Source organism: Amia ocellicauda, chromosome 20 (genome assembly GCF_036373705.1).
Source record: "Amia ocellicauda isolate fAmiCal2 chromosome 20, fAmiCal2.hap1, whole genome shotgun sequence".
In the NCBI taxonomy this organism is placed as follows: Eukaryota; Metazoa; Chordata; class Actinopteri; order Amiiformes; family Amiidae; genus Amia; species Amia ocellicauda.
Genome location: NC_089869.1, coordinates 19,955,696 through 19,978,667, shown reverse-complemented (window position 1 = coordinate 19,978,667; position 22,972 = coordinate 19,955,696). Strand labels below are relative to the sequence as shown.

Genomic DNA, 22,972 nt, shown 5'->3' with positions numbered 1-22,972 from the left:
TGAAGACTGGAAAAATGTTGCCTGGTCTGATGAGTCTCGATTTCTGTTGAGACATTCAGATGGTAGAGTCAGAATTTGGCGTAAACAGAATGAGAACATGGATCCATCATGCCTTGTTACCACTGTGCAGGCTGGTGGTGGTGGTGTGATGGTGTGGGGGATGTTTTCTTGGCACACTTTAGGCCCCTTAGTGCCAATTGGGCATCGTTTAAATGCCACGGCCTACCTGAGCATTGTTTCTGACCATGTCCATCCCTTTATGACCACCATGTACCCATCCTCTGATGGCTACTTCCAGCAGGATAATGCACCATGTGACAAAGGTCGAATCATTTCAAATTGGTTTCTTGAACATGACAATGAGTTCACTGTACTAAACTGGCCCCCACAGTCACCAGATCTCAACCCAATAGAGCATCTTTGGGATGTGGTGGAACGGGAGCTTCGTGCCCTGGATGTGCATCCCACAAATCTCCATCAACTGCAAGATGCTATCCTATCAATATGGGCCAACATTTCTAAAGAATGCTTTCAGCACCTTGTTGAATCAATGCCACGTAGAATTAAGGCAGTTCTGAAGGCGAAAGGGGGTCAAACACAGTATTAGTATGGTGTTCCTAATAATCCTTTAGGTGAGTGTAGTTTGTCTTATTCCTGTAAGCTTGACTTCTATGCGTTAATCTTCCCCTTTCTGTCTGTTAAACGCACACTCTGCAGAGTCTACAGGGGGTACGTATTCACCGTTTCAAATGGGTCTGTCATCACTGTGTAGGAATGGGACACACAGTGCAGTCGTCTGTAGGTCTTGTTAGCGAATTGATCGTTTAAGAAAATCAAGATGTTTTTGTTTTCTTCTAAAAATGTATTCGGTTGATTGTTGTCCAGTAGTCATATTAAGATACATTTTCCCAAATCCACACCCAGTGGTGCGTAACAGCCTACTTTGTGGCCGGCTAGATGTGATTGATTTGTATGAAGAACGGATTGCTAAACATGTTTCAGTACTGATAATTTGTAAAGCCATTAAATAATTCAAACGAAGATTTAGTCTTGTCCCCTGCAATTAATAAAAATGATAAAAGTAATCTTAGTTGTCCTTCAGACAGTTTAATGTTCTAATTGTTTTGCAAATCTGTGAAATCAATGCTTGCTGTATGCATGTATGTATTCATTACACGTGATGCAGTGTCAAGGTTGGTGTTTTTACCGCAACTCACCTTCTTGTGATCTTTGTTTCAGGATGAAGGACACTAGCAAAAAGAACAACATCTTCTCCCAGTTCAGGAAGAATGACCGCGACAAGCAGAAGCTCATCGAGACGGTGGTGAAGCAGCTGAGAAGCTTGGTCAACGGGATGTCCCAGCACGCATAGGCCCGCCACTCCGCCATATTTGTACATCCTCCCATTCTCCAGCATTTCAATTAAAAAATACATTTCTTTCCGTTTATATACGAAACTGGATATAGTGTAAATATCAAAGACTGAGAACACGTATCGAAGCCTGAAACAAACGAGCAGTCAAATGTTTTTTAATGTATTTTTAATGGCTGAGAACTATGTTTTGTATATTGTGAATGTGCAATGATTGTATCGCCACACCGATGGTGTTCCAAACCAAACGGGGAATGTACCATTCGAACGACTGGGAGCGGACCATGAAGTCCCGAACCGAGACTGATGTTCAATAAACCTTCCTGAAACATGCCGTACAGCTTTCAGTCGCATTGTATGGAGAGGTCCGTCTGTGCTGTAAATATGTCCTGGGATATTGAACACTACCTTATGTCACGCTTCTTACGAGTCTAATTTCAATATATAACGGCTTTTGACCAGTGAACCATTGGCTAGAGATTACAATGCATGACTGTATTCAGGTGGTCCTAAAAGACGTGGGGGGAGCAGATCCGTTTTATTTATAATGCCTCGGTTTACACTTGGATTTATTATTTTTACAGGTGAGAAGAAAATGCATAGTATACGAAATTTTAATTTAAATTTCCATGTTGATTTACGTCCCAAACACTACTACGCTTTTTTTTAAGTTTCTCAGGGTGAAAATGTCATATTTTGGGTGCGTATGCTTTAGGAAAATAAAAAGCAATAACAGGTAAATGTGCAGCCTCTTATGGGTGTAGTTGCTTAGGTGAAAAATGCATAATATGTTGTTGTTGTTTTTTTAAATTGGATTATAGTTTCTACTGCTTCTGCACTACTTTAATACACATTTTGCACAGAAAACTATTTAAGTTGGGCTTTTGTGCGTTTCTTTTTTATTAAGAGAAGAAAATGTGATTGAAGGTTAACTGTGAAAATACAGAACATTTTGTTAAACCTAAAAATACAATGCAATAGAAAGTACAATATGTCTATAGCCACAAACAAAGGGATGGTTATGTGAGGGGAGAAATTTGAAGCATTTTTATAACTTAATTTCAAATTGTTAAATACAGTATATGGTCTACTGGGGGAGGGGGGGTATTTTTTTTTTTGTTGTCTTGACTTTTATATTTAAAAGATTTAAAACAAAATTGGTTGTACCTGCTTATTCCAAACCACACTCCGCTGTGATGTAAGAGCGGTACAAAAAGGATATTGCTTAAGAGTTACTCTGGCAGGTATCTTAAGTGTCACTGCCATTGCTTTCAAAGGAATTCCCTGTACCATTTCATTTCATGTGTTTTCTATGTGTTGTATCAATAAAGCGAGTTCACTTTAACGCTGAATACCATCTATTGTGATCGGGCAGTCAGATTGAAACTGTTTCTAAGAGGATTTCCAGTGATCATTTTAGTGGCACATCCTGGAAGCTAAAAAATGTATGCACTCATGTGTCCTATATACCTCAGAAGTGCGCATCAATATTTAAATTGACTTCCATTAGGATATGCAATAAATATGTACATTCAAAACACATCTGTCATTTACCTGTTTTAAGTAGATCTTAAATGCAGAAGAAAATAACGATATATAGCCCACATCGTATCTTATTTACTAAATAATTAAACATCCATTTAATACGTTTCATATTGAAATATTAGTCCTGTTTCAATTTATAAGCTGATGTCGTCGTCCAGGTGTTTTTGCCACATTATAAATAATTATCGTTAAATAAAACGTGTGTGTGCTAGTTGTCAGGCACACTTGCATTGTTTATCGCCCATATTCGCACCTTTATTTGACATTTGAATTAAGTTTCCGTTCTGATTACCCCATGGATTACTATTTAATTAATTTTAAATGTATGTTTTATGTGCAAATATTAATTACAGTCGAGGCTATGTTGCATTGGATATAAAGAAAAATACAAGTATAGCAGGATTAGTAGAGCCATGCTCTTGTTGATTAATAGGTCTTAAGTACATTTCATATATTTCGAATCTTAATACGTCACAAGCTCTTAGGGTCCCGGGATCCCGCACAACCATAAACCCGCTTTCTGTGGCCACTGATCCGAGCCAGAGCTGGCACTGATGGATTCAAGGGCATGTAGTGAATTAAATACGTTCATTTGACTTCTGCAACGTATTTGTATAGTTTAAAACATGCAGAAATGTGAAAACTGATAGCTGGATCATTTAATAATAGCTACAGAAGCGTTGTTTCTGTATTTATTTACTTTGCATTTGATTTTGCCTGCTTCTCGCATTACTGTCGAAATAATTCATGTAAATCGGAGGCTATTGATTCAAATATTTGATACGATTTGATGTATTTGGAGTGGTAGGCTACAATTTCTTACATACAATTAATTATTCATATTTATATTCTTAATGAGATTTGTTTAAGGCTGTGGATATACCAGAGGTTGCTACTTATTTTTCACAACAGATTATTCCCAAAATACACGTAGAATGTCAGTTCTGGCACATTTCTGAGACTGGCCTTAACAGACCTTGCACTACATTGCACACAATGTGTCACAAAATGTGTTTAAAATTAATTAAAAACATTTTGGTGTAGAAGCAGGACATATCTATGGTTGGCATTTTATTGTGGTTTAATAAGCTTTCTTTGAAAACAATGTATTTTATGAATGCACACTAAGCTAAATGAGTCACTGATATTCGATACTGAGGAAACAGACTGAAATAACTGCCTGCATTTCAAATACTTTTCTGCGGATTGACTTTCGTCCGAACACAAAACTAAAATCAGCACATTAACCAAATGTAAGATACATGAAGTCAGAAATGCACTGATAATTAGCTAATTAACATGCAAGCTATAATACGGTATCTGTTTGATGAATGCAGATTTGAGGCAGTGGGCTTTATTTGAACTATATTGTCTTACAGAAAATGCAAGTCGCACAGAAAAGGTTTGGTCGACTAGCTGGATGGATCACTAATTAAGTTGACTTTTAATTGCCTCGCTTCCAAGATGCTGAAGGAAAACGGAGCCAGCTCCAAAGTGGCAATCCCCCAGAGACTGGCCAAGGGTTTCACTGGAGGGAAGCATGCACAGTCCGGCATCAAATCAAACTGGAACAGGTGGTCCCTGTACCCGACGGAAAAGGATACCTCGCACCTGGCCACGCTGCGATGACCAGGAACTGAAGCATGTCAGGACAACTTCATTCCCACTGCAATCCGTGCACTGAGAGAAACACGCAGAGCAGTTACTCTGATGTAACTAATGCTTCAACGCAATAATTCATAATTACCTGCTTTATAAATCACGCACACCAAAGACAAGCTTTTCAGAAGACATCAGTGTGCGCAAAGAAAGCGGAAGGAATGTTAAACTGGATCTGTGGTTCGATTATTAATGAACGAAACGTGTGCATCGTAGTTAATTAGTGCTCAGTTTAGCTAGCCATTCCCTTGTTTGTTTACTTGACTTAAATAACGGTTCATCACATGCTTACTGAGCACAAATTATGGAAAACTATGTTTAAAGTGATGCATCCTATACAAAAAAATAATAACAATGATTCAACTAATTATTAATAATTACAAGAAATCATAATAATAGTACTGTCCCAATGAATGCATTCACTGTTGGCGCTGAATAAATATTTGGGTAGTGAATGGAGTTGGGCTGGAGAGGAGTGACTCAGGTCGGATTAGGCAGCTGAATGCCACTGCCTGTTAGGCTGGGGATTTCCTGCGATTGGTTACCTGTTTCCTCAATGAACTGCCATCCGATCCCCATGCACTACTACACTATTTCAGACTCCCCATACCCTCCCGCTCTCTCGATCTCCCAGTGCTGCTACTATATGATCACAACCTTGGCTCCACTCCTGTGGATGTATCAACCTCTTTACATATTCAAAAAACGCGTCATCTGCGAAGGTGGATCATATAGTGTGCCAATATCTATAAAGCGCCGTGCGAACAGAAAGCATTAAAGAAGATTACATTTTGGAAAGAGGCTTTCACTGCAGAGATCTCACTGTCAGCGACATGATTCTGCACTTTAAACAAAGTAAGTCTCCTGCTTTTTTCCTTTCTTAACTTATGTTAATATGTATACGTTTTTTTTTTTTTAAATATGCTGTTTCAATCGTGCGAAAGTTGAAAGTGTTTAAACTTGTGGCAGTGGTAGGATCAGTGCACAGGAGACTGTCAGTCACCATGCGCCTTTTTATACTCCTATCCAAACTCCGACCAGCACTATCTACACCAGCGCAATATTTCCAGCTGTGCGATGATTTATTACCAGGCGCACATGCAACCAGGTTTCATCCCTTGGGATGGTGAGCTCCTGGACCGGTACAAACCCAATATAAGTAGAACTTCCCGAAACTCGCACCGTGTCAGCTGCTCGACTTTCAATGGGAAAACACTGCAGGAAGAACTGACGTCTGTCTTGAGAGCAGAAAACTTGCTGGTTGGGGTTTGTTCATGAGTTGCAGGCACACCTCGGCGAATGTGAAACAACTTCACAGTCCATATATGCAACCACTTTGCGGTTTGTTTCTTAAGTAATATTGTATATCTTGTTTGCAAATATGATCCTGTTTAAATAATGTACATTTCCGAGAAGCAATAACGATCCTGTGTTAAAATCAAAAGCAGTAACAAAGCATTTATGTAGGTGCTAATTTTGAGTTATGCTTATTTAAACAAAACATGGTTTGAACGATTGAAAAAAAAAAAAAAAAAAAAAAAACGCCGTTTCATTTCCAGATTTCTAAAGGACAGAAGAGTGGCCACACCGGCATCACCTTGGCTCAAGTTTAGACAATCCCTCTGTCAGCCCTCAAGCCCGGCTGTTTTTGCGCAGTAATAATGCCCACGCCGGAGTCTGGGAAGCACAGTATGATTTTGGAGATGTTTCTGTTCGAGTTCAACCATTACACCGTGCTGGCCACCGTCCTCACATCTGTGCTGTCCGTCCTGCTGCTGCTGACTGCAACCCGCCAGCTGTGGACATTGCGATGGACCATGACCAGGGACAGAGACTCTCCGCTGCCCCTTCCCAAGGGCTCCATGGGCTGGCCCCTCTTTGGAGAGACTTTCCACTGGCTACTTCAGGTAACGTCTGCGCGTAATTGTACTCAGGCTCTGTGCCACATAATGCGGGTCAATGTGGAAACTTTTGCGCACTTTGGATTGATCACAATAATGTAAATGTTGAGATCCAAATCACGTTAACACCACAACTGTATTCCAGTGTCCCTTTTAGCTGATCAATGTAGGTGGAATCCTCCCCTTGCAAGTGTGGACTTGCAGATATAAAATATATAATTAGTGATTTATTGCTAGCACATGAGTGTATTTGTACTAAACTCCTCGTCAGTCAGATGCACTCTCTTTTCGGAGACAATTGTGTTCCCAGACTAGGCGTATCTGTTTCAGGATGCAGAGGGTGGTAGTTGGACGTCATTAGTTATGTGAATTTAACACCTCTTCCACCGCATTGTGTTTTTTATGGCAGGGCTCCAGATTTCACATCTCCAGGAGAGAGAAGCACGGAAACGTCTTTAAGACCCACCTTTTAGGGAAGCCTGTTATCCGTGTGACAGGGGCTGAAAACATCCGTAAAATCTTGCTTGGAGAACACAACTTAGTGAGCACACAATGGCCACAAAGCACACGGATCATCCTGGGAGCTCACACGTTGGTCAACTCTGTTGGAGACCTTCATAAACAGAAAAGAAAAGTAAGTGGGGAATTAAATTATCTATCCATTCCTTCTTTTACCATTTTTAAGCACATTTTACAATCAAAACTAAAAAAATAAGCAAGTGCATATTCTCTATATTATTATGCTCTATTACAGATAAAGAAAATGGTTTTGTATTTCTTCGGATGAAATTGAAAGCACTTTATTGCACGGTGTATGTAAAATATAGTGATTGCTAGATCTAAGAAGGGAAACATTTTAGATAAACGTACCTTATGATTTTCTTAATTAAAGCGCAAAATTGTTCTGTGGAAAGCTTGTTGGCTCGGACATAGGAGCTACCTATAGGTATGTCTGTTTACTTTAAATGTATCGTATCTGACTTATCAATGTTCTGATCTTGACTTTTATAAGCAGACTTTTGTGTTTTAACGAATTTATGATTACATACTCGATCTGGCACTCGTTAATTCCTCATCCTTGTTTTCCCATTCCCAGATCCTGACTAAGGTGTTCAGCCGCGCTGCTCTGGAGACGTATGTGCCTCGTTTGCAGGACGTGGTGAGGGCTGAGGTTGCCAAGTGGTGCTCGGACCCGGGCTCCATCAACGCCTATACCTCGGCCAAGGCGCTCACTTTCCGCATCGCTGTGCGCGTCCTCCTGGGGCTGCGGATCGACGAGCGCCGGTTCAACTACCTCTCCAAGACCTTTGAGCAGCTCATGGACAACCTCTTCTCGCTCCCTCTAGACGTGCCCTTCAGCGGGCTTCGCAAAGTGAGTGCGCCTTTTTGTTAGGGATTTTGGTTCTTGTTTTCTGTATTAATATATTATATCTCCAAGCTGGTGTAAAAGCTATGGGAAATTCAAACCATCATGGCGATTGTATGTATTGGATATGCTTGCTCTTGTTTATCTGAGCCACCAGCAGGTGCATTGAGTATTAAGCCATTTGTGGTTTACTCCTGACATGTTAGTTAAAAAGTGTTGTCCCCGGGTCAGAACATTTTTTAAATGAATACAGAATTAATCTTTAGATATGTTAACATACAAGCCGTACAGTGTTTAAAACATGGTTAGTATAAACAAAGTAATGTCTGTGGTTTATTCTCTGCCAAACAAAACAGCATTTAAAAAAGTTTGCAATGATGTACTAGGAGCTCATTGGGCCATTCAAAATGTTAAACTCTCAACTACAGAATTAAAACCCATCTTCCAAAATCACAAGTCAACATATATATATATATATATATATATATATATAAACTAAAGTAAATATAAATAATATTTTGTTACACAAAACTACAAGTGGCTCATCAGAAAAAGAAAGAAAACGAAAATTCAGACATTTCCATGCAAAAGACTGCGTTGTATAGAAATCGTACTTTTACTATTTTAAACACGTTCTTCATTACAAGAAAGATTGACAAAAATGATGGACTTTAGATACAAAGTCTTTACAAGTGAACAGCTGTGTAACCGTAAACAATGCGTCTCTTCTAATCATAATGCATACAACCAAGTATGGTTTTCACATATTTCAATAAGAATATATTATCGATGTAGCTAATGGTTTCGTTTTCTGTTATATATACTGTGAATGCTGGCCTCTTTAATATATATATTAAATATATATATATATATATATGGAAACTATGAAGACAATAATACTTTTTGGTTTATTTTGTATTATTATTTTCAAAACAGGGTATGAAAGCTCGAGATATACTGCACGAATGCATGGAGAAAATCATTGAAGAGAAACTCCAAAAAAAACAGACCGAGGAACACAGCGACATATTTGATTACATGCTGGGCAGTGCCAAGGAGAACGGATATGAGATAAGCATGCAGGAACTGAAGGTAACGGCAAGTCCATGATTATAATACACCCCTCTATCCTTTTGGCTATGAATTGGGATCATGCTATGCTCTAAGACCAAGTATTCACTTTGCAAACCAAGATTAATCATATTTTCCTGTCACTGTAATTAGTTGTGTTTATGCCACATATGTTGACATATGCCAATAGGCGCAGAAATGGGGTGGTGGTTTTATGAATCCTGCAGAGGACACCCGCTTGATGTGTCACACCTCTGAATTGCAGGAGAGTGCCGTGGAGCTCATCTTTGCGGCCCATTCCACCACCGCCAGCGCCAGCACGTCTCTCATCCTGCAGCTGCTCCGGCATCCTTCAGTGGCGGAGACGGCCAAAGCGGAGCTGGAGACCCAGGGACTTAACTGGGGCATTCACCGGCCGCAGTGCCCGGCCTGCAAGGAAAGGAGCTCCAGTCAGGCCCCAGAGTCAAAGGAAGAGCCAACGACAAATGGAAAGCACGGAGACTGGAGTTTAAGAACAGACACTGCAGTTCAGAAAACCTTGAATGATAACATGGGAGCCGGTTACTGTGACTCGGAGGGAGAAAACTTCTGCCGCCATTCGCACTATTTGAGTCTGGAGAAACTGAGCGGGCTGCGTTATCTGGACTGTGTGGTGAAAGAGGTGCTCAGGTTTCTGCCCCCGGTGTCAGGGGGTTATCGGACTGTACTGCGCACTTTCGAGTTACAGGTAAGAGGACAGACCTTGGTGCGTATTTACGCACGGTGCAAAGAAAACCTGGTGGACGCCGAGTTCACCATGATAGACCAGAGATGCTCCTGCATGCCAAATAAAACAATATTGACTATTACAATGAAAAAACAACAACAAAACATTGTATTAGGAGAAAACAGTAGGCCTTCACGAACTCGTGTGTTTTACGCTCTCCTCTATTTGGAGATTAGTATGGACCGATAGGCCAAAGTCATTCTCAATGACAACCCTGTAGAATTACTGATAATGAAATCATATGTGTTGGAAAGCAATCAGAAGCATGTTTAATCTCTGCTGAAGCACACTGGCATAGTGCTGTAGAGCGCGATTTTCAAACCCTCATTATTGGAGTGCATTGTGCGCCTTATAGAGAGAGAGAGCGGCCCACACGCACACTGCGCTTTTTGTCATTGCAAAATTAGATCAACCAAGGTGAAACACAGGTCAGGCAAGAGAGTCCTATACACATGAACGCAAAGAAAAGTGTATAGACTGATGGAGACATAGCGGGTTTGTACATACAGAATGGGGTAATATACATGTATGCACCATTTGTATAAGTATTCATCTTATCTGATTGTCGCATTAGAACACACAATGGCAATAATTTTACAGATGGTAATTTGTCTAGGAAATTGCTGTAGCCTTTTATTAGCTGCCCATTTAAGCGGTTTAATGCGGCATTGAATACCCCGAACATTATGTAATTATTGCACAACAATATAAACTAGTCAGTGTGGACAATGTTTTTAGCTGCAACTTTTAAAAAGCGACAACTTGTAGATAATGGGTATGTGGGGGGGGGGGGGGGGGGGTGACTTTTAACACAACGTCTGATGTCGCCCCCTATTGATCAACCTATTGAAAGTATCCCCATCTGAAAACGGTTGCGATATATGCAATGGCAAATTTAAACAGTTTTATTAATGACGTGGTTGTTTCAAATGTTCAGGGCACAAAATGTAAAAAGTATGTAACACATAGATTATTGGCATATGAATGATATGCATGTAGTATTTTAAAGTGAAGTGTTTAAATGACATGCCATCCCCCTTATTGTACCTGTCCTGTGTTATTTCTAGGGCTATCAGATTCCCAAAGGCTGGAGTGTGATGTACAGCATCCGGGACACCCATGAGACTGCGGCGGTGTTTGAGCGCCCGGAGATGTTCGACCCGGAGCGCTTCGGACCCGAGAGGGACGAGAGCAAGGCCGGCTCCCGCTTCAGTTTCATCCCCTTCGGCGGGGGAATCCGGAGCTGCATCGGGAGGGAACTGGCGCAAATCATATTAAAAACTCTGGCTGTTGAGTTACTCAACACTGCCAAGTGGGAACTGGCCACGGCGACCTTTCCAAAAATGCAGACAGTCCCGATCGTGCATCCTGTCAATGGACTCCATCTTTATTTTAGTTTTCTAGATTCTGATGCCAGAAAAACGACTCCACAGGAATAGCCAGTCCACAACCGTACTTGTAAATAGCTTATGAAACATTTGGTATCCCTCCAGTATCTATATTTTATATACTAGTTTAAGTTATTTTGTTCGTGTCTCCATATGTCTGCGCACGTTCAGGATGTGCACCCATGCGAGGTGCGCAGAGTTGGATGTACAGCGCAGCGCACAGGCTCGCCACTGACGCACTGGTGGCAGAAGCAGCAGGTCGTTTGGATTAAAGGCCACCTTTGTGCATCTGGCATCTGCCTGTCCGCATTAGGACAGATCTCACAGCGGATCTCATGAGGCCCCGACAGGACGACAGTCGTGTGAGTGACTGACTGTCGATGGCACTTTTCTAGTCTCGGAAACATTCCCAAAGTCTCTGGATCACGTTTTTACTTGCATCAGGATCACATCCCCCAGCTATGTGATAATATCCAGCCACCATCTCACCATCAAAGCCTTTTCTCGGATGTATTGTATGTCTATATATTGTGTGTCCTCATTGATTTGAAATGTGACGGTGTTTTCAGAGTGACAAGCGACACAGTATTTGCTAGCATGCTGAGATCAAGCACACCAGGGCATTAATGTACCCGATCACCACGCTGAGAGCTGGTCCAGCGTCACTAGGGTTTCTGAACTCTGTGTATATTACTCATGGGGGATACTATAACGTTATTATTCATGTATACAAAAATGAAGTAGTATAATGTCGTATAAGCTTTATTTATAGAACAGTAGATAGGAGTTAGATCGAATATGTGGAAAATGTACAAACTATTTTATGTATACATCCAGTAGCATTTCCCCATATAGAGACGTATGCTATAGTTAAACCTCAACGAAGAATGCCATCAACAAAACGCATCTAATGGCCTATTGTAACTCTTCCGCAATTAAAACGAAATAAATATTCACACATTTTATTTATTTGTTTTTGATCAATAACGACGCCTGTGTCACACGTATGAAATGTAGAAAGCACTACTGTTAGACCTACCTGACGAAGTTTCGTATCGAGTCCTGCCTCAGCCAGACAAGCTGAGATCTGAATCTCAAATGTGAAGCATCAGTTCAAAGCTGTGTGAAACCGGTGTGAAACCGGTGTGAAACCGGTGTGAAACCGGTGTGAAACCGGTGTGAAACCGGTGTGTGTGGGGGGGGGGGCAGAAGGAGAAACATGAGCCTTTAGCACTTTTCAAACTATTCACTATTTCTCCTAATGGAGTTCATTGTTACATTTGCATGTACATGCATAGTTTCATTATATACATATAAGGGATTATATTTATGTGTGCATTCATTATACAGCATATATTGGTGTCCACATCAAATGTCCTTCAGTGTTTCTGTGTAACTTTTCAATGTTGTTTTTATGTGAAAATACATTATATTATTGGCATTATGTTTTGTGATATATATTTGTGAGTATGAAATAAAAACTACAAGTTATTTAAAAAGGCGTGCCTATTTGTTTGCTGATGTTTTCTTTTTAAATTTAGATGAATACTGAAACACAACATCGAAGGTCGAGTTAATGAACTTCATTCAACAATAACCAGGCTACATTTAATCACAAGCTGACTAATATAATTAATTACTACTCATTGATTAATGTTATACAAATATTTATAGATTGTTCATTATTTCAATAAAGATTGGTCTTTCATTGCTATGGCAGCGAGTACTAATGCAAGAGACATTTGCTGTCAGACGGAACTGCAAATTATGTTTAATCATTTATATATTCAATCAGTATAAAATTGTGTCGAACACTAATTATTATTATTATTATTAGTAGTAGTAGTAGTAGTAGTAGTAGTAGTAGTAGCAGTAGTGTTGTCGTTGTTCCTGAAACCAATACTAACCCTTATCAAACACATTTACTCCATTATTCTCAACAAATGAACAGGAATGTATTGGGGGGAAGCAAAACAGCGGCTAAAACCAGAAAATAGTGCAACAGAAGCCCGCATTGTGTGGGTGTGTGTGCGCATTTTATTCATGTACGCATTTATTTTAAAAGTGTTGTTACACCCCATGCTAAACGCTTGCAGTGACAATAGCGTTTGAAATTGTTCTGTTCTGGGTCATAATTCGCATCAAATCGTACTTTAAATGGGCAAATTAAAGCTGTATATTGTTACATATTTGAGCTCCAACGTCTTAAGGTGTGTGCTTATTGTAAAGCAGTGGGTACAACTTTCAAATACTAACTTCAAGCAGCACAACACGGGAGGCGCATAAAAAGAGCTGTATGACTGTAAAGACGTACAGTAAAACAAAATTGGATCAAATAATAAATGCAACATTTTAATGGAGATGTAAGGCGCGCACTGTAATCGTTTTGTCTATGATCGGGTGGCATATGCGTTCTTCCATTGTAAATACAATCGGTGCAAAATATCTCAAAAATTGTATGAAATGCACAGCTGAAACTCTTAGTTTTAGTCTAAAGTGTGATCCCCATTGTGAAAAGGCCGCTTCCACAGCTCCTGCAGTCAATTAAAAGTCTCTTTACAGACAAGTGAAAAGGCTGTTTATCTCTTGACCCAATTACAAGATTACTGTAAGTGGTTTTAATTGTCCCCTTTATTTGATTCGTGTGATTGACGGGAGCAGAACGGATCGCTGTGCAGATAATAAGGCTGTCCGGCTGTAATTATTGGTGCTCAGGCCCCGTATCTCGTTATTTGACGGACAGTGAACTTGGCGAGGTTGGCGCCAGAGGTCACACAGAGGTCGCGGGCCGTGCGGGAGGTCAGCGGCAGGTCAGCGCCTGGGAATGGGACAGACCAGGCCAGGCCAGGCCGGGGACTTCAAACTTCACGGCCTGAGCACTGTGTGCACACTAGCCTGTAGGGTACCGGGGTCACAGAGGCAACCATCTTTTGACCTGCAGCAACGGTTCAACTTCATCCACACATCCTCCAAACCCCCCAGAAAGAGCTCAAACCGCAAGAAAGTCGCCAGAGTGAAATGACGTTGGTTACAGTGCGTTGATTCTCTGCAACTGCGCCTAGGCGTGTTACTGGTTGCAAACGTTTTCATGTGTGCAAAAGAAACGTGGAGTGTATAAGACAGTGCCAGTAATCGTTATCGCTGTTTAGAGAGGAGAAAACGTGTTCCCGGAGAATACCTGACAGCTCAGAGATGACTGGCGCAGCAAATATGCGCTCAACGCCGGCGCCACTCCCTGTACAGTGCGCTGAACTATACTTGAACTTCAGCCGGGCAGCATCTGTGCGCAGGGTGGGACAGGATATGGTGGCATCTCAAGTATTTTAAACACTTGTTGCTACTGCCAGCCCTAAACATCCCAGCCTATTGGGAAACATGGATATCCCGGCCAAGAAAAAAAAAAAAAAAGGCTTTAGAAATATAAGATGGTATTGTTCTGGTACCGGGAATACCACGTACAAACCTATGATTCCTGATGAACAATTGCATGCGTACAATCACCTATATATACTCGGGTTGGGTTTGCATGTTGCATTGAAGCTGTAACTAAACCAGGTTTTCAAAGTGACCCGAGTTTGAACCTCTGCTGAGCACGATATCATTTTTTTAGTCATCCACTTGAATGTGGGGAGGATGTGCGCAATATTCATTGACTGTGGCTGCACCCGCTGCTTCACAATTCAAATACTGTGTATAATAATGTGAAATATATCATATTTCAGATTAACAGTGCAATATTGCAAGAAATTCCATTTGAAACCAGTCAATGATTAGGTTAAACATGTTAAAAAGCACAGTAATATCCCTCCTAGAATTATTAAAACCCATGCATGTCGCTGTACAAGTATGGTTTGATTTGCTGAAACTATTGGTCTAACCTAAAACGACAGACTACTTAAAACACAATTAAAATGTTGCTCAATTAAGCCCGCCCCAGGCATTACATCCATCAGCTCGCCAAAGTAATGAGTGTAAACTGGGGGATATCTGCTACAAAGAGCCCTCGGTGCTCCCTATTGTGCGGGGGAATTAACACCTTTTCAGAGTGAAATCCCAGGATTGTCTAGCTGCTGCAGGAGGTGCTATTAAAATGCGCTTATAACAAATGGTTAAGGATTTTGGGCAGCGTCTCTGCTGGGGGCGGGGCGACAGGAATGACACTACAATTAAAGATGAACTTTGTGTGAACTAATTGATCTGACCAAGGTAACAGGAGGCCGAGACCTGGAGGAGAGTATAAAAGGGGTATAAACACCGAGACTCACCCAGTGGCGCATCACACAGAGTCCAGCAGCGGCTCGTCCCGGGCACTGCGGTCAGCATGGTTTTGTACACACTGTGCGCCACGTTTCTGTGCACCCTTGTGCTCCCGCTCCTGCTGTTTCTGGCAGCAGTGAAGCTCTGGGAGATTTACATCATCAGTGGACGAGATCCAAACTGTGCGAGTCCTCTCCCTCCGGGTACCATGGGGCTGCCCTTCCTCGGCGAGACTCTGCAAATGGTCCTGCAGGTAAAGCATCCTTTTCCATCCTCGGGGAAGGCAGTGTTGGTGTGCGCATGCACGGGGGTACAAGAGCGCCACCTTCGCTTCATTACAGAAGAGAGAGCTAAACTGTGAGATGTGCAAGAAACTGGCTTTACTGATACTGATACTGATACTGGGGGGGGGGGCAAGGTGAATTATATTAAACTGCGCACATTTATCCCCACAGAGACGGAAATTCCTGCAGATGAAGCGCCAGAAATACGGCTTTATCTATAAAACGCACCTCTTCGGCAACCCCACGGTGCGGGTCATGGGCGCTGAAAACGTCCGTCAGATCCTGCTGGGGGAGCACCGGCTGGTGGCGGCGCAGTGGCCGGCCTCGGTGCGCACCATCCTGGGCGCAGACACGCTGTCCAACATGCACGGCGCGCAGCACAAACTCAAGAAAAAGGTGGGTTAAAAGGGTAGAACAGGGCACCGCTTTTTTGGGAGGTGTGTGTAGGGTTGGTGGGGGGGGTGAATTGTGTAGTCCGCTTTTAAAATCCCTTAAATGTCCTGTACAAAACCACGCATCTATAAATGACTTGTTTTCCACCTTGGCTCCAGTCTTTTCTCGGTCGCCTGAGTGTCTTTGCTCATCTCCCTCTCTCTCTCTCCATTGTGCAGGCGATCATGAAAGCTTTCTCCAGGGAAGCCCTTGAGCACTACATCCCGGTGATCCAGGAGGAGGTGCGCTGCGCCGTGGCCGGCTGGCTCCAGAGCGACTCCTGCGTGCTGGTGTACCCCGAGATGAAGCGGCTCATGTTCCGCATCGCCATGAGGATCCTGCTCGGCTTTGAGCCCGAGCAGACCCGGACTGACGAGCTGGAGCTGGTGGAGGCGTTTGAGGAGATGATCAAGAACCTCTTCTCCCTGCCCATCGACGTCCCGTTCAGCGGCTTGTACCGGGTACGTGTCCAAGGATGCTGCGCCCCCGCTTGTGCGCTCTGTCTGGTACCGCGGCAATACGGAGGCGCTCCTGTGAGACGAGATATTATTACAAGATACTGATCCCGTTTCCTTTCTCGCAGGGGCTCAAGGCTCGCAATTTCATCCATGCCAAAATTGAAGAAAACATCAAGAAGAAGATTGTGAAGCGGCTGGACCAGGCGCAGCACATGGATGCGTTGCAGCTGCTCATCGAAAACTGCAAGAAAAACGGAGAGCCCCTCGGCATCCAGGTGAATGTAGTCTCCTGCTCCTCCCCACCCCCTCTTTCTCTGGTTGTCTGTTGCATTTTCTTAATTTGCAATGACTTCTTCTTCAAACAGGAGCTTAAAGAGTCGGCGACCGAGTTGCTGTTTGGGGGACATGAGACCACCGCCAGCAGCGCCACATCGCTGGTGATGTTTCTGGGGCTGCATCCGGAGGTGGTGCTGCGGATGAGGCAGGAGCTGCACGCCAAGGTAAGACTGGATATTACAATCTGCTGCAAAACGACCCGAGTCGCATAGGGGACCCGTTTTCCTAAACTTGCTTTGTTTTTATCGATCATCTATGGACTGTAAAACCTCTCCTGCCGTTTCAGGGTTTATTGGGGGCTAATTCACAAGACAAAGCTTTGAACATCGAGACGCTTGAGCAGCTGAAGTACACTGGGTGTGTTATCAAAGAAACGCTGAGGATAAACCCATCTGTCCCGGGGGGCTTTCGAGTGGCTCTCAAAACCTTTGAGCTGAATGTAAGTTGAAATTGAACCTTTTCAGATCATCTCGTAACTCTTATTGCGAATTTGCATGTGTATCGGTATTTATTTTTAAAATGACTATAGGAATGTGGTGCAAATGAGGGGCAATGTTATTAATCGTTGACCAGTGATTTTAATTTTAGCAAGGACATTTGTGGTTGTCGGGAATCTTCTTTTCTAAAATATGGGTTGAACAGTCTACCCACAAATTGCATTGTACTATAATTTCCCTTGTGAACACCTGGAAGATTCATAATATCCTATGAAGTTCAAAAGCACTCCTGAAATAATGGCCAATGTCATCTGATTTTAAACTGCTGGCACTCTCATGTTTAAATTATGAAGACATTTGACAAAACACTGTCCTCCTGGCTCACCTGGGATTTCAGAGCAGTATAAAGTATGTCACAAAATTAACAAATAGGTTTACTTTTTAACACAGTATAAAAACTACAGGTTCATTCTAGGGAGCTTTTTCTAATATCTAATATTTGTTTTGCAGGGCTACCAGATTCCTAGGGGATGGAACGTCATTTACAGCATTTGTGACACACATGATGTTTCAGACATGTTCCCCAACAAGGAGGAGTTTCAACCTGAGCGTTTCATGGCAAAAGCCCCAGAAGACTCATCCAGGTTTAATTACATACCCTTTGGTGGAGGCTCCAGGAGGTGTGTGGGCAAAGAATTTGCAAAGGTCGTCCTCAAGATATTTTTAGTGGAGCTGGCAACAAAATGCAACTGGACACTCTTGAACGGACCCCCTACAATGAAAACCGGCCCAACGGTTTACCCAGTGGACAATCTGCCCACAAAGTTCAGTAGTTTTGTTGACACTTACAATTAACCCCCTCCGAAAAAAAAAAAAAAAAAACTGTTAGCATTTACATTGTAAATAGACTTTTGTATTAATTTTAGGTCAAACATAAGTTTTGCGTTTTATATCTGACTTGTATATTTTTAATACAATAGATATGTATATAAACCCCTTTAATATTTTTGTAAAGAAAAACAACTTTCTAAGCACTATATATGCATGGATCCAAGTGGTTCATAATTGTTGACAAATAACTTTTATTTAAAGTGACAAAGCTGTACATGTAGTCATGTCATATTTAGACACTTTTCTACTTTTAATGCAACTTATTTAAACTAAACAATTATTGTATGGGACTTATTTAAATAAAATATTTTTGAAAAAAAAAAAACTTAACAGGGAAATATGATTGAACTTTAAATTTGTTAAATATAGTTTATTTGTATGTTAAGCAATATGTTTGCCACCAGCAAACCTGAGATGCCTGTGCTAATGTGTGTTTTAAAGAAGCATGGCACGGCATATTCAGCCTGCACTGCAGCCTGTACTTTCAATGGGCTTTTTCATTTTAAATAAAGCCAGACGTTTTTCAAATGCTTACTGATGCATTTAATATCTCAATTGTAACTCTAAGGAGCGATTGCTTCTCTGTCTGCCTGCCTGCCCACACCCACACACCTCTTACACAGCAATGACTAAGAGTATTCAGGTATGTGCATGGATAGGATATAACACCTGAAGTGGTGAGTGTGTAGGAGGATGGTTATATGAATTCCAAACAGAACAGTAATATTATACAATTAACCAGCCAGTATAAAAATGCAGCAGCAGATTATACCTATATATATATATATATATATATGTACAATCTTAAACTGATCAATTCACTCCCCAAGTAACCAAGCCAATTAGGAACATTTTAAAATGCATCATTCCTCACTTTTCATAAATCAATGAATACCCTTGTTTTGGAACACAGGACCCCAATATTTAGATCTGAAACCATACATGTCCGTTACTAAGTTAATGTGTGATCAAAATGGTCTGTTGATCAACATCCATGTCATACTTTTAAGTGATCCAATCCAAAATGAGCACACAAGCTCAGGAAAGGATGATTGTGTGCCTGTAAACATGAACAGGATTTTGAAGTAGTCACATGACCTTCTGACCCTGATGTTGTGCTCTGTCCAAAACACAGGTTTTCCTGTCTTTTGAAATCGGTCTTGGAAACTTGTATTGAACTTCTTATTCTTGCCAAAATGGCCACATCCCACACACCTATGTGGTTTACAATGATGAATGAATACATGAAGGATTGGTGTCATAGGAGCAGGAGGAGGTACAACGCAGAGTAGCAGAAAAACACTTTCAGTTCAGGATGTTTTCAGGCTCAAATGTCTCCTCAGAGGTTTTGTGTTGATGGTCTTCTAAAAAGACTGAAGGCAATTCAGTACTTGTCCTGACTGACTTGTTTTTAATGTCTAGTACAAATGTGAACTGTGCATGGAGCGGACACCCCCAATTTAAACAAAATGGTTCTGTAATCCTGTTAGCCTCCCTAATTTGCTGCATATCAACTGCTATTTGGAAGTAGTTACAAAACCTTTCCACAGTCACTGTTGAAAACAAACAGCACAGTATGACCCGATAAAACAAGAACAGCTGAAACTCATTTAAAGGTTAAAATCCCTACAGCAGCACAAGAACCGTAGTCTAATGAAATGGTTGAGATAAACGTTCAAGCTGGGATATTGGTTCCATATGCACCAAGTTTGTTTTGAAACACTAGGAAGGACAAATTCAATTACATGCTTATAAACCCGGGATAACATCATGTCGTGAGCTCATTATGTCTACAAAAGTATACACATGATTCATATAACATACATTGTAAATTAAACTAACACAATCCAAACATCCCTTTCCATAATTGATTAGGTTTGCTTCTGCTTTTTTTAAGCTTTTCACATGTATTTATATATATATATATATATATATATATATATATATATATATGTAAATATTATGCCACACATTAATTCGAAAGCGATCCTCAATGTTACGTCTCGCACAGAAGATTATTTCAGGCGAAATTCGTTTAAGAGATGCTCGTCACTCGGGCTGGCTGTGTCTCTCAGCAGGAGGGGTCAAGGAAAAGGGATGTGTCCTTGCTTGACATTGAGGAAGGCGACGCTGCAGCCCTGGCAGATGCATTGCTTTGCCATTCCTGGGCCTACTCCACGGCCCCTGATTTATACCCTCCCAGATCCAGGGCTGACACCTTTATGTCCCTCCCTCCTATCCCCACAGGTCCCGGCACAGTGATGGATGCAGCTGAACTTTTCCTCCTATCACCTTGTAAAGAACATCCGCTTCGCCCATTGTTGAACATCACAGCAGACAACAAAACGTTTTTTTATATACTTTCAATTACCAGCCATTTTGGTCTAAATTCGCAAGGATATACAGAATTTATTACTGCAGCGTGAAAGAGGTTTTAAACCCACTTCTCTGTATTCAATCCACTGAGCTGAACATTGTGCAGAGTAAATCAATGTAATTGCCGCCGGACCCACATTGTTACGAGACTTGCTTTACGCACTGTGCCATTCGTTGTTTAGCAGTTTTCATTTAAAATACCAAGATAAAGGGATAAGGGCTGCAGTTAGCGTCTAAACTTCAGTGTCTGGAGACACCGATCCCACAACCACGCCCCCTCTAACTCCAGAAACAAAACTGTCCCTGAGCAAAACTTGAATCTACAATGTTGAAAAACGCCAACAAAAATAACATTTGTTTTCTTGCATAAGCAATCCAGAGGCAGTTCTCACAGAGATTCATTAGCCGTTTCTTTCAAGTAAAAACACAACAAAACATTCTGTTTCGCTGATAATTTACTTTCAAGAATAACAGAATAACAAATACTATTTCTTCATCTAGCTAATCCATGACTTATTGCAAAACTGTTGTTTTTAAAACTGAAAATGTTCACCTCTTTACTGCAACACTGTTTGAAAGAGTTATGAAAGGTTTTAATATGGTTTGAGAGCCACTGAATACATTTCAATCCAGCAAGGAGGTTATAATCCAAGGAAATACGAAGACTAGTCAGTCTTATTAGACATCTTAATAGCAAAGCCCAAAGACATACTTGAATAATTGATGCAATCGTGCATAATGACAAAAGGAAAGCTCAATTTATTTTAATGAGTTCCTGCAAAATATCTGCACAGGTAGGGTCACCTTTTAGCACCTCCAACCCGGTCAGATCAGCCAGAGTTCACTTGGGGTTCAGCTCCTTTCTCTGCAGGTCAATAGCTTGGCAGTTGACGGTGTGGAAACGGGCAGGAAGATCTGAGGAGACTCTGGCCACAATGCATTTCACATGAGTTTAGCTGACATTAACCCATATGTGTCTGATAGAAAAGTAAATACAAAATAAAAATGTTGGTATGTTTCAAATTGCTGCAGTTGAAAGCTAGAAAAGAATTAAATAAACAAGTCTGATGAGCTGCCCGTGGGTCTTTCCTTTGGCGCAGGAAGTGTGAACATAAACTATAGCACATGGGAGCACTGCAGTGTGTGCAAGGTGGTGTATTCATTAAAGGCACTATACCAGCAATTAACATCTAACCTGAATCACCCCAGATTGAGAGGACGGTGACTGACTGCAACACACATCTGGTGACCTTCAAAGTGAACTCAGGGCCATCCTGAGACAAAAAGCTGCTTGAGTCAGATAAAGGTCAGGCTTTTTTTTTTTTTTTCATTAGGGGGGTGGGGGTTTCCAACAGGCTAAACAAGACCACAACATGGAGCAGTTAAAGATTCAGCAACGATTCGACACCTGGCTTCAATTACTATCCTATTGGGTAAGAATTACACTGTACCTCTGCCCTGCTTTACCACGACACGTCATGCCGCTATGAACGGTCGCCATATTGTTTATCCACTTTCTCAGCCCCAATCTCACCTGGACATTCGCCCTTTCATCCGCACTCGCTCTTTAATACATTAGTTTAATTAACATATTCACTTCAAATATGAATAGACTCAAACAACACCACCACAAGAAATTGCTATTTTATTTTGCTATAAAACGATGCAGTTTGTTTGATTTATTTACTATACATGATGCTTCCGAATGGATTCATTCCCATCTCACGATTCCCTCTACTTCTGTCTGTAATGTGCCCTACCGCTCCATCTCTGACGCTCGGAGATTTAAATCGGATCAGTAACAGATATCGACTCGTTCGCGTTGAGTGGCGGCAGGCGGCACAAACGCAGATGAAGACCAGTGAATGATCTTTGAGACAGTATATAATTTTACGGATGCGAGTGAAAATGGGGCTTTTCACTTCCAAGAAAGCCAGCGAAAGTGCTTCTCACATCATTTGCATGTCTGCTGCACTGTTGCCCTCCTGCTGAACCACATCAGACCTTAAAACTCAATCAGATTACCTATTCGGCAGCCCATTGCTATTATTTATAATCAAGGCAGGCTTCACAGGGCTCCGCTGGGTCAGGCAAAGTTCAGTGATAGAATGAAAGGATGGCATCACAGGAACATTGTCTTAACTATTTCGGACTCCATTTATTTTATGATTGTTTGTTTGTTTGTTTGGGCCCCTCAGAAAGAAAAGACGACAAAAAAAAACTAAAGAAATGCCTCAAGGTCACTCCAGTGGTTTTTTCACTAATGGCTATGAAGAGACCAGCTTCTCGAAACATTCCCCTGACAAGGGAAGACTGAAACCAATGCAAAAAAAAACATTTAACAGTCTTCTTAAAAAAAAAAAAAAAAAAGCTTGACGATAGAAAGAAAGGCATTCATACCAAACAGCTGTTTTCTGCAGTAACTTGAAAAAA

General features: G+C 41.4%; 3 protein-coding genes across 6 annotated transcripts in view; all 3 read left to right on the top strand.

Annotated features, from left to right (window-relative positions):
- exoc6 (exocyst complex component 6) overlaps positions 1-2,724 on the top strand; it is a 57,008-nt gene extending 54,284 nt beyond the window's left edge. For all 4 annotated transcript variants that reach the window (XM_066693629.1, XM_066693628.1, XM_066693631.1 and 1 more), the window contains one exon: positions 1,240-2,724. In XM_066693629.1, the coding sequence (XP_066549726.1) occupies positions 1,240-1,372 (133 nt within the window). In that variant the 3' untranslated portion in view covers positions 1,373-2,724. The remainder of the gene's footprint in view (positions 1-1,239) is intronic.
- A 2,460-nt stretch (positions 2,725-5,184) lies between these two features.
- On the top strand, positions 5,185-12,567 carry cyp26c1 (cytochrome P450, family 26, subfamily C, polypeptide 1). Its single transcript, XM_066693632.1, has 7 exons — positions 5,185-5,431; positions 6,136-6,483; positions 6,887-7,111; positions 7,574-7,849; positions 8,780-8,935; positions 9,180-9,641; positions 10,748-12,567. Exons 2-7 carry the CDS (start codon positions 6,238-6,240, stop codon positions 11,117-11,119), a joined length of 1,737 nt encoding a protein of 578 aa, XP_066549729.1. The 5' UTR covers positions 5,185-5,431; positions 6,136-6,237; the 3' UTR covers positions 11,120-12,567.
- Positions 12,568-15,321: 2,754 nt separating this feature from the next.
- Positions 15,322-18,695, top strand: cyp26a1 (cytochrome P450, family 26, subfamily A, polypeptide 1). The gene is made up of 7 exons (XM_066693347.1): positions 15,322-15,578; positions 15,781-16,005; positions 16,221-16,502; positions 16,625-16,774; positions 16,865-16,999; positions 17,122-17,274; positions 17,783-18,695. The coding sequence occupies exons 1-7, from the start codon at positions 15,390-15,392 to the stop codon at positions 18,125-18,127; spliced, it is 1,479 nt and encodes a 492-aa protein (XP_066549444.1). The 5' UTR covers positions 15,322-15,389; the 3' UTR covers positions 18,128-18,695.
- Positions 18,696-22,972: the final 4,277 nt, after the last annotated feature.